The sequence below is a fragment of the Sorex fumeus genome, unplaced genomic scaffold, assembly GCF_029834395.1.
Source record: "Sorex fumeus unplaced genomic scaffold, SorFum_2.1 ptg000064l, whole genome shotgun sequence".
Lineage (NCBI taxonomy): Eukaryota > Metazoa > Chordata > Mammalia > Eulipotyphla > Soricidae > Sorex > Sorex fumeus.
Window position 1 is genome coordinate 1568382 of NW_026606121.1, and position 11776 is coordinate 1580157.

Sequence of the window (11776 nt, forward strand, 5' to 3'; positions counted from 1 at the left end):
CTCGTGTTTATTCTGTGGTCAATAGCAAAATATTAATTTCCAAACAGATGTGAGGATGCTTGTCACTGTACAAACGAACCTGGGGCGGGCCAGCTGGTGGAGGAGGAGGTGGGTGAGAGCAAGTGAGGGGGTCCCCAGGGCCAGGAGCCCCGCTGGGAAGGGAGGCCAGAGGCCACGTCCAAGCACCGCCTCCCACACAGCTCTGGGACCCCCAAGAAATCGGGAAGCTCGGGGGTCCGCGTGTTCACGTGGCCTCACGTGCTCGGGAGCATGAGGTCGCACTCCCCCCAGCCCCCCAGCCTCCGAGGTCTCCGGCCGGGCGCACTGCCGGGGTCAATAAATACTAGCTAAGCGGGAAGGGGGGCACAGGCTATGGATCAGGACGACCCCGCACCGAGATGCGCAGCCGTGCTCCGGAAGCAGGTGGGTCCAGGGCGCACTGCCGGGGGGGCGTGGCCACGCTCAAGAGACGGCGGGGCCCGGGGCTTCGGCGCGGTGCTGGGTCTTCTGGTGCCGGTTGAGGATGGAGCGCTGGTTGAAGCTGCGGCCGCAGGCGGGGCAGCGGTAGGGCTTCTCGCCCGTGTGGATCCGCTGGTGCCGCACCAGCCGCTCGCCCTTGCTGAAGCGCTTCCCGCACACCTGGCAGCCGTAGGGCTTCTCGCCCGTGTGCGCGCGCCGGTGCACGGCCAGGTTGGCGTTGCGGCTGAAGCTCTTGCCGCACTCGCAGGCGTAGGGCTTCTCGCCTGTGTGCGTGCGCAGGTGCACCTGTAGGTGCTGGCGCCGGCTGAAGCTCTTCCAGCAGTCCCCGCACTGGTAGGGCTTCTCGCCCGTGTGGCTGCGCCGGTGCACCTCCAGGTGGTGCCGCTGGCTGAAGCTCTTCCAGCACTCGCCGCACACGTAGGGCCGCTTGCCCAGGTGCGTGCGCTGGTGCTTCATCAGGTACTCTCGCAGCGTGAAGCCCTTCCCACACTCCACGCAGCCGAACGACTTCTCCTCCTCGTGGGTGCGCTGGTGCCGGACCAGGTTGGAGCTGCGGCTGAAGCCCTTGCCACACTCGGGGCACTGGAAGGGCTTCCAGAAGGGGGCGGGGGGCTCCAGGCCGCCGGGCAGGGGCAGGCCTTGTGGGGCGGGGGGCGGCCCCGGCACGAGTCCCACGGGGCCCCCAGGGCCCTGCTCGCAGCTGCTCCCCAGCCCTGGGCCTGCGAGCATGGGCTCCGTGAAGCGCTCCGCCGCGAGGCGAGCCAGCGCCCCCTTGAGGTCGGCCTGCTCAGGCTTGGCCTCCTTCTCCTTGCTCCCAAGGCCTGCGGGCAGGGGAGAGATTGGTGAGGCGCTGTAGGAGACCCTGTCCAACCTGGGCCTCCGAGGGCCCCACCCACTTCCACCGTCCCCCGCTAGGTCCACGCGGGGAAGCCCCGGGGTTTCGGGCTGGTCCTGTGGATGCACCGCACCAGGGCGCAGCTCTCCTGGCACCCGGAGGTCCGGAATGTGCTCTCCAAAGGTCCTGTCCTCCAGCCTGGCCACCGTGGGGCAGCCCCGGCAAGGACAGAGTGCCCACCCCACCTTGTACTTGGCACCCGGGGCCAGCCGCCACTCCAGCCACCAGGCTGAGGGCTCTCGCCTCAGATACCATTCCCCCTCACAGTGCGGCTGCCCACTAGATGCGCTCACCCCACTCTGCCAGCCTGGGCAAGATCCTTCCTCAAAGACACACACCCGCTCCCCCCGGACATGGCGTGCAATGCGCCCAGCTGATCCTGCACCAGCTCAATGGACAGGTGCAGATGCTCTGAGGCACCTGCCCTGAGCATCAGCCCAGCCCAGTGACAGGGACACACCTGCTGGTCACCACCCATCCCCACCCCGGTGGCTCAGGCAGAGCCTTCCCTCAACTGGCTGCTCCGAGGAGCCCACACAGGGCCCCGCATCTCCTTGACGTTCTCAGCACAGCTGCCGGGACCCCAATGCTCATGCATGACCTGGTGCCAGACACTCCTGGAGGTCCTCCGGCCCCCTCTCCTCCCTAAATGATCGGAGTACTGTTCACAAGAACAGAGAGCAGGGGGTGCAGGGCGAGTGGAGGGCACACACGCTCCGGCCATCCTTCCCCAAGGATACCTGCAGCAGGAAGGGACAGGAGTCTGCATCCTTGGACACAGCATCACCTGGGCCAGGGACCCTCCGCAGTGAACAGAACACACTGAGAAAGAGTGTCAACCCCACCAGGCCTCAGGGTGGCACATCTGCGGGCTCCTGACCCGGCCTTGCTCACAGCACCCCTGGGAGCCTGGTGGGATCCTCAGCTGGAGTCAAGCCCACCCTCCACACAGAACGCAGCTGAGTCCTTCCACTGGGGGCTGTCAGGTGGCGGCAAAGCAAGGTGCACCCAGTTTCACTAATTAAAAAAAAAAAAAAAAGCGAGGTGTGCCCAGAGCAGAACTGAACCCACACAGGCCCCTGCCTGGATACAGGGCGGCCCTTCCCTCAGGCACTCGGTTTACACTGAGAGGCTAAGGGGCGCCAGGCACACTGGAAGTGCCTGCCATGAGGAGCATGGGGGGTTGAGGGCTCAGCAAGGAAGCTCTCAACATCACCCAACGCTCCCCCCCGAGCCTCACTCTCAGACTTACTGTCTCACCAATGCCCCCCAAGGCCCTGGGACGGCATGAGCAGGCCCCCCAAACCATCATGAGGAGACTGGCCTGGAGAAGGTCCAGTGAGACACACTCGGGGCTCCCTCACCCACCCAAGAGGAAAGAGCACAGACGGCAGCCTGGCACTCGCCAAAGTCTCTGCGGGCGCCCCCTGCTGGCCTTCCGCAGCACTTTCCTCCTCCGCCCTCCCCTGCCTTTCTCTGCAGGCTGCAGGTGCCATATACCAGACCTCTCCCCATTTCCAGAATCTTCTGTGTCCATGTGCCCGCTCTGCCCACAGACTGCCCACTCCCACGGCTCCCACGTGGCCTGCTCTTGGGGGCGCTCAACGAAGGTCTGCTGAGGGGGCAGAGCCGAGAGGACAGGCAGTGGGCACTGCAGGCCTCGGTGCCACCAACCGCAGACACCTGGTCAGGACCCTGAAGGATCCCTTCGCCTGTCCCAGCCAGAATTTGCCTGCCCCCAACTCACCTGGAGAGGCCACACCACAGTCCTGGGGCTCCACATACTCCCCGAAGCAGTCAATCTGTGCCGGGGTCATGTGCCTCCACTCCTCCTCGGGGAAGGCTAAGGCCATGTCCTTAAATGGTGCCAGCACCTGAATGACAGGAGGGCGGCAGGTGAAGACAAGGCGCTAAGCCAGAGGGCAGAGGTCGGAGGAGCCGGGCGCAGGCACCCACCCCGGCACCCAGTTCCCAGGGTTTGCTCCCCCACGCCCAGCAGTGCCCCGAGCTGCTGTCTACTCCCCACCACGGCACCCGGCACCCAGAGGTGACCCTTGGGGCAAGCCTCAGAACAAGACAGGTTAGAGCTTCTGCTGGTGCCCAGAGGGGCAGCTCGGGCCAGCGTGCAGCCTTGCAGCCATCCCCGAATCTCCCGAGCTGGCGGGAGGGATGCAGGCATCAGACCTGGGCCCAGCACCGGCCAGGTGAGATCTGCCAAGGGCATCACGATGCACTCCCAGCACATGGAAAAGCAGAGCCCCCGGGCAGGGGCGCCCACCCCACCTGTGCAAGGGTAAGTGCAGATGAGCTGACAAAGCACTAGTCTCCCCATGCGGCCCCAACTCTGCTCTGGAGGGGGCACCCAAGTGGATCAGCCACAGCCAAGCCTGCAGAAGGGGCCTTGGTGGCTAACCAGTGCACGGCTCTCCTGGCCAGCCAGAGAGCAGAGATGGAACTCCCGGGGTTCTAATTCAATACTCCACTCCTGACAAAAGCAATGTCTAGTTCACAGAAAAACCACCCCACAGTAACAAAGGGGCTGGAGAGAGGGGACAGGGACTCAGGCACTTGCCATACACGGCAATGACCCCAGCACCAAATATGATCCCCTGAGCCCTGCCAGCAGTGACCCCCCACCCCCCAAGCATCATTAGGTGTGGTCCCAAAAGAAGAACAGAAAAGAAACTACACGAAGGATGGGACATGTGCCCCGGCCCACAGGAGAAGGAGGCACCAGGAGGAATGAGTCCGAGGCCAGTCCAGCAAGTCTCCGAGGCTGGGGGTGGCCCCAAGGCAGGGCTGAGCGCAGCTCACCTGGGACCCCGCTGCCAGGAAGCCGGCTGCCATCTCCTGGTCCCTGGTGCTCACTGTCGGGAGAACAGGCACAGCTGGGCAGGAGGAAAGCATGCGAAGAGTCAGAGTTAGAGACTGGAAGGGGGCTTGGGGGCTCCTCTCCCTTTGGTCAGCTGGGGCGACGACCCCAACCCCCAACCCCTTTAAAGCACCGTGTCCTCCTCATAGTCAGGGACACCCCCTGGAACAGTTATGTGATAGTCAGGGACACAGCGGTCTGTGGCTACTGGCAACGTCCCCATATAGCCCCTGCACATTCAAGTGCAGGCAGGAGTGAGGATGTGATGTGACAAGAGGGTGACGGGCACCACGGGAGTCCATCATCAGTGTCCCAGTTCCCGGGACGCGGCCCCGCACTGGGCTTACCCTGCTCCTGGAAGGGCTGCGTCCCACTCCCGGGGTCCGGGGGCAGCTGCTCGGGGCCACCCTGCTCCAGGGTTGGAACGCCTTCACCCTGCGGCATCCCCCACTCAGGCTTCACCTCCACCTGGCCAAGGGGCACGGCCGGCTCCCAGGGGTCTCTGCACAGCGTTGCCGCCTCCGCCTGGCCCTGCACCTGTGGACAGGTCAATGCCTATGAGGGGAGGGAAGAAACCCTGTGCCAAGCTGGGGGAGGGGAAGAGGTGACCACTCCCCCTCCGGTCCCCCACAACACTACCCAGCAACCTGACACGACCCGACCCAACCCGACGACGGCCTGAGAGGGGCTGAGGAAGAGGCACCAGGCCTGGTCTCTCTGCAGGGCACCAGTGGGAGGAAAAGTGCCATAAGGTCCGGAAGATCTGAATAAAACCCCTGCCAACCCCAGGCCTACTGCGGAGCTCTAGGCCATTAGTGGGGGGCAGGTGGGGAGAACCCCGCACCCAGGGCCTCAGCCTCAGACCCTGTTGTTCCCCCCAGCCAGAAAGCGAGCGCCTGCCGCAAGCAGCTGAGGGGGAATTCTGGGGTATCGCCTCAACATCCCTCCACAGCTGCCCCGCGCCCCTGGGCGATGTCCCTGAACCATGGAGGCAGCATTGCCACATGCCGCTATCCCTGAGGTGTGGTCCCCATTCAGGGTCACGAGCCCCCAGGGCCTCGTGCAGACCTGAAGGTCCATTACCATGGATGGTGACGCCAGGTCTCGTTGCCCGCCGGCCACCGCCCGCCGCTGCCCCGACCCTTCAGCTCTTGACTCATTTTTGCTCCAAGTGGAAATGGTTTACGAGGCTACAGAAATTCTGAGGGTTCCACTTCTCACCTCCCCACATCCCCACCAAAGTCTCCGCCAGCCAATGCTTGGCTGCAGGTCCTCAACCCCGGCCTGTGTGGCACCCACCCAGGAACTCGGGTCCCCCCGCCTCCTCGGTCATCTGAGAGTGCCTACACTCAGGCTGCGCGTGTGCTTCACCTGGGCCAGAACCCAGCAGTGAGCTGCCCGCACCCCCAGGGCCGGCCCCGGATGACCCCTTCTCACCCACCGCCTTGGCCTCCAGCGCCCGCTCCGTGAAATCCTCCACCATGGCCACCAGCGCCCGGCCGCTCTCCAGGCCGTGCTCCCGCACCCAGGCGTAGAACTCCCGCGGCAGGATGCTCAGGAACTGCTCCAGTACCAGCAGCTCCAGGATCTGCTCCTTGGTATGGATCTCGGGCCGCAGCCACTGGCGACACAGTTCCTGCAGCTCCCGCAGCGCCTCCTGTGGCCCTGCCGCCTCCTGGTACCGGAACTGGCGGAAGCGCAGCCTGAAGGTCTCAGGGTTCGGCTCCTCCCGCGCCCGGCCCCACGGTAGCTCCTTCTCCAGCTTAACCACAGGGATGCCCATGTGCTGCTGAGGTCCTTCCGCCATCCCTGGCCGCTCTTTGAGCATCTTCACGCCCCCTGCAAAAATTGAGGGTCTGCGGGGCGACCCTGGGGACAGAGGAGATGCAGGCACGGTTAGTGGCTGCCAGTTCTGGCTACCAGAGAACAGAGTGCTGCTGCGTGAGCCCCTTCCGGAGGGGGAAACGCACAGCTGCTCACCCGCCTACTCCAATCTGCACCTTCTCCAACACCCAGGAAAGCACTAGAACACGAGCTAGGATGCACTTGCTGGCCGTGGAGGACAGCGCATGGGGAATTAGAAAGATGCACCTGACTTTGTTTTTCCCCTCAAAGAGCGGAGGATTTCACGAAGGAGACAATTCCTTTCCATGGTTGGAAAAGACAGACGAGGATCAGAATCCAACAAGTCACCAGGACTGACTCTTGCAATTCTAAGGAAACACACTGGCCACGCCATGGGCCAGGCCTGGAAAAACGAGTCCCACAGCAGCAGATCAGGTGCCTCGGCGACACCAGGTGCAGCTGAGAGAAAGCAGTCCATCGGGAAGGGTAGGTTATTTGCCTTACATGCAGCCAAACTGGATTCAACCCCCGGCATCCCATATGGTCCCCCGATCCCTGCCAAGAGTGATTCCTGAGGGGCTGGAGCTATTGCACAGTGGGTAGGGCATTTGCTTTGTAGTGGCTGACCTGGGTTTGATACCCAGCATCCTATATGGTCCCCCGAGCACCGCCAAGAGTGATTCCTGAGGGGCTGGAGCTATAGCACAGCGGGTAGGGCATTTGCTTTGTAGTGGCTAACCTGGGTTCAATACCCAGCATCCCATATGGTCCCCCGAGCACCGCCAGGAGTAATTCCTAAGTGAAGAGCCAGGAATAACCCCTGAGCACCGCCAGGTATGAACCAACAAGCCAAAAAAAAAAAAAGTGACTCCTGAGTGTAGGTAGAAACAGGCAGAACCCCTGAGCACTGCCAGGTGTGATTCCAAATAAAGAAATGAAAAAAAAAAAAAAACCCAGAGGAAAGAACAGACACAAACTGCAACGGGAACAGAGCCTCATTAGCAGGGCCAAATCACTGGGAGCTTTTTCTGAAGCATGCTCTAGAGACCTGCAGGAAGGGGCCAAGTTCTCACTCCAGTCACCTTCTGGGCAGAAGCCTTCAGGCCAGAAATGCTGCTGCAAACATTCCCAACTACTGAAGCGCAAAGGGGCTTCCACAGAGGGAGGAAGGCAGGAAGCAGGCTCTCCAGGGCTGGGCCTCCAGAAGAAACAGACTTGACTCAGTTATTTGAGGGGTGCGTGACAGATTTTACAAAGGAAATCTGGGGGTCGGAGACATAGTACAGTGTGTAAGGTGCTCACCTTGCAGGCGGGCAACCCAACTTCAACCCCCTATGGTTCTAGATCACCAGAAATGGTCCCTGACCACAGAAGCCATGGGGTAAAACCCTGAGCACTGCCAGGTGCAGGTCCCCTCCACCATACGAAAAAAGGGAGGTAATTTTGGGAACTGGAGAGATAGTACAGCAGGCAAGGCATGCAGCTTGCATGAAGCCGACCCTGGTTCCATCCCGGGCACTGCATATGGTCCCCCAAGCACAGCTAGGAGTAATCCCTGAGAACAGAGCCAGAGTAAGCCCTGCACCACCACAAGAAGTGGTCCCAAAACAAAAATAAGTAAATATAACAGTACTAGGCCAGAGAGAGTACAGTCGGGAAGGTGCTTGCAAGCATACAGTCAATCCTGATTCAATCCTCGGCACCGCACTGAGCCCCAAGCACCTCAGGGTGTGGCACAAAAATCAAAACCCAAAATATAAATAAATCAAGCAACACTCCTGGGCCGCAGAGACAGGACAGCAGGGAAGGTGCCTACTCGCTCGCAGCCAAGCCGAGCACGGCTCGGATCGCCGGGGGAGGCCAAACCGTCCCTCCCACCAGTTTCATGCAGGTACCCGCACTCCCGAGAGAGGCTCTGAGGGCCTGGGGGCCCCTGGGGGCGAGGGGCTTGGCTTCCGGGGTGCCGAGGCCGCCCTGAACGGAGCCGAGAACGCGGCAAGTCCCGCCGGCCCCGCTCACGCCCAGCTCGCCTGCAGCCTCCCCACGGCGCTTCCTGCACGGCCCGGTGACCCCCACGCCCCCGCCAGGGGTCCCCGCTGCGGCTCGAGGCCGGTCCCCGGCGGGACCCCCGGGGGCGGCCCGGGACGCTACAGGCAGACGCGCCACTCACAGCGCCAGGTCCGCCGAGGCCCCCGCGGCCCGGTCGTCCCGGAGCCGTCGCCCGCCGACCCTCGCCGCCCCGAACCCCAGCTCACCCGCGCTAGACTCGGCCGCCTACGGCTCCCTCGCGTCCTCCGGTCGACCGGAAGTGCGCTCTGCCCCTGTCAAGACAGGTGCGCCCCGTAAAGCACCACTTCCGCTTCCTCTCTAGGACTTTCGGAGGTCGCTGCATCTCTATGGTCGCTGCCGGGCGGGAGCGCGAGCGGGAGGCCGACGGGGCCGTTCCCACCTCCCACCCCCATTTCTGTTGCTCTCGTCGAGGGTCTCCTCCAGGTGGTCGGGCCTGCTGGCGCGCCGCGCCCACTTTCCCAGGCATCCCACCGGAGACGACACCGCTCCCCCCTCGTGTCCAGTCGGTCACCCCAAGTTTATTCCACGCCCCTTCCCCTGCTTTGAGCAGGCGGAGGGGTTATCACGGGCCCAACTGGACCGGGGTGCGGAGAGTCTGAAAGGCTTCCGGGAGGAGCCAGCACCCGAGCTGAGACTGGGAGGTGCGACCCAAGGAGACGAGTGTTCCCAGCAGAGGGAGCTCGACTGGCAGCACCCTCGGCTCCTTGTGGATGGAAAACCCCCGGGAGAGAATTTGGCGCCTGAGAACCGCTGCGCCCTTAATCAGCAGGTTATCTCGGGACTCCCGAGGTGGCTCGCAATGTAGGCCCCCAGAACCGCGGGCAGCTACCTGGAATTAGCCCCCAGCACCACTGGGTAGAGCACCGTCCCTCCTCCTCCCAGCCCCGAAAAATTAAAGTAGAAATCAGACAGTTGCTCTCCATTCTGCAAGTGTGGTCAGGACGGGCAAGGTGCATTTCAGAGGCACACAGGATCTCCGAAAGGATTGGATGCTGGTGTGCTGCTTTCCTGAGTGCTCTCTTGTTAGTTCAGGCGTCCAGACCTAATTGCTCAGTCTTAAGAAAGCTTCTCCTTTAACCACATCCAGCCCTTGTTTCACGCCATACCCCCACCAGGACATATTTAAGAAAAACTTTCCCAGGTCGCAGAGTTAGTACAGCAGAGTTACCACTTACCTTGCACGCAGACAACCCACGTTCAATCCCTGGTACTACATAAGGTCCCCTGAGTTCTGCCAGTAGTGATCCCTGAGTGCAGAGCCCCAAGCACCCATGGGTGTAGGCCAAAAATAAAAACGAAACAAACAAAAAAAAAAAGAAGAAAAGCTTCCTGTACTGACATACTTTCCTCTGGGTACCTCACTTTCACTCTTCAAACTTAAACACCTTCCCTCTGGCATGGTTTTCCAGACTTTCACAAAACAAACCAAAAAAAAAACATTTTAAGTGATCGTTCTTTATAATATTCCTCCGTCCCCTCCCCTGCCTGGGCTGGACTTTTGAAGTGTGGATTAACAACACAGTTGTCCTGCATTCAGGAATCACTCCTGGATGGGGTTGGGAGACCATATGGGGTGCCAGGGATCGAACCTGAGTTGCCCGTCCAAGGCCAGCGCCTTTTCCGTTGTACTATCACTGTGTTTGGGGGCCACACTCCCTGTAGTGCTGGGAATCACGTGTGCTCGAGAGGGAACCCGGGTCCCAGTACAAAAGCCGGTGCTCAGCCCTCTGAATTATCTTCCCGCCTCCTAGCTTCTAGAGTGTGGACCGGCCCCGGGTTGGCCTGACTCACCCCACCCCACCCCCGCCCGCCTCCCCTCGGCAGTTCACAGCTTTCCTACCACAAGACACTTCTTCGCCTGCCCCCCACTGCCAGACCAGAGCCGGACCCTATCCCGCCGTCCCCTTGAACCTCGCGTTCATCATTTAGCTTTCGTCTTTCTCCGGTGAAGGTACACCTCTCAATGCTTGGCCGTCGCGATGCTTCCAGAACTGAGCCCCGAAGGAAGACAGGACGGGTTTCCCATCCTGGGGATCAAGGTGGTGGATTTTATAGGGGCAGAGCCCCCAGCTACAGCAGAGGATGCTGTGCCCTGTCTTTTGTCTGCACCCCCGGGATGATACACGCAAGTTTTTCAGCTGTACAGTCCCTTAGGGAGAAAAGTTCCGCCCCTCCCACACCAGTGCATATTTCCCAGGAAGGCCCCCTGATTGGCTGAGCTGGAGTCACATGCCCACTCCACACTGATCCAGAAAGGTGAGTGGGAGGGGCCAGGACGGCAGGGTGGGCCTAGATCAGGGTCTGGACTCATGCAGGGTGAGAACTTTTTTAAAGGGGGTGCACTATTTTCCTAAGGGAGCACCCTCGCATTAACACTTCCGATGGTCACACAAGGCATCCAGTGACCGGTATTACAATCCCCATACTGAAGATGAAGAAACTGAGTCGCAGGTTCAGAACTTGCCAAAACACGGTGGGGGAGAAAAGGCTTAAAGGGCTGGAGCCACGGCTTTTCCTGAAGGCCACCACCTGCTTCCCTCACCAACCTGGTTCTGCCAGGAGCAACCCCCCAAATACCACAGGATGTTGTTGATCCTGCAAGCAAATGACTAATTACAAGGATTCCCTGGGCAGAGATCTGACTAGAGAACAAAGCTCCGTCCTAGTGGAAGAGCCTGCTGCCTAATTTCAGGGGTCCTACCAGAAGGGTCAGTAAGCCACCTCCGTGTGAGGGGAAACCCAAGGGGCCTGGAAAGGAAGTTAACATTGACGCCAGCATATTCAAGTGGCCCCGTGGCCGAAAGGCAACACCAGGTGCATCACCCATGATTAGCAACAACCAAAAATGCTAATAGAAGGAAAAAGCTATTACAATATCCCCCTGCTAGTATCCCATAGGATTCTAAAGCACTTAGGATCAACTGCAAGCTGAATCGCTGGGAATGAAGAGCCAGCAAAAGAAAATCTCCCTGCTTCTGAGGCACAGCATAAGGAGTTGGCGTCAGAGAGCTGCGTTGCCACCTTCTTCCATGGCCCCAACAGGTTAGGCTCTCCACATCGCTGTCCCTCACCAAGGCAGTTCCCTTCAACAGCTACTGTGGTCTGTGAAGGTAAGCGTGCTTCAATGGACAAGAGACCAGGGGATCCTTAGCTAGCAGATTCCTTTCTTTCCCTTCCCACTCTTCAGCAAAAACGCACATTAGGGGCCAGAGCCATAGTACAGCTGAAAGGTCATTTGCTTTGTGCACAGTTGACCCAGGTTCAATTCCCAGCATCCCATATAGTTGCCTGAACAGTAGTAAGCCCTGAGTGCAGACCGGGAGCTAGCTGTGAGCACCACTGGGTGTCGCCACAAAACAAAAAAGAACGTTACACTAAGTAAATAGTGGCAAGCTTACTTGCCCTCAGATTATTTTGCTTTCACTTTTGCAAGTCTGCTTACTAAAAAGAAAAGCTTATTTTTTCCTAAATCTATTGATACTGCTTACTCTAATTTTATGAACACACAGCTTCCCAACCAAATACCTTTTAAGTATAAAATATTTTAAGTGTAAAAATACCTTTTCCAGACTTCATTCCTGCAGGGAGTAGAAAAGAAAGTTTGATATATATAT

The 11776-nt window shown here is 60.0% G+C and overlaps 1 protein-coding gene across 2 annotated transcripts in view; it reads right to left on the bottom strand.

The window, feature by feature from the left end:
- Window positions 1-399: 399 nt before the first annotated feature.
- The window catches only part of ZNF655 (zinc finger protein 655), a 28244-nt gene continuing 16867 nt past the window's right edge, over window positions 400-11776 (bottom strand). The window contains exons 1-6 of one of the 2 annotated variants that reach the window (XM_056128508.1): window positions 8348-8450; window positions 5689-6116; window positions 4595-4802; window positions 4190-4263; window positions 3123-3249; window positions 400-1301 (exon numbers count right to left, since the gene is read on the bottom strand). In XM_056128508.1, the coding sequence (XP_055984483.1) occupies window positions 463-1301; window positions 3123-3249; window positions 4190-4263; window positions 4595-4802; window positions 5689-6075 (1635 nt within the window). In that variant the 5' untranslated portion in view covers window positions 6076-6116; window positions 8348-8450 and the 3' untranslated portion in view covers window positions 400-462. Of the gene's footprint in view, window positions 1302-3122; window positions 3250-4189; window positions 4264-4594; window positions 4803-5688; window positions 6117-8347; window positions 8451-11776 lie in introns of those variants that run through there. The other variant, XM_056128505.1, reaches the window with a different exon arrangement.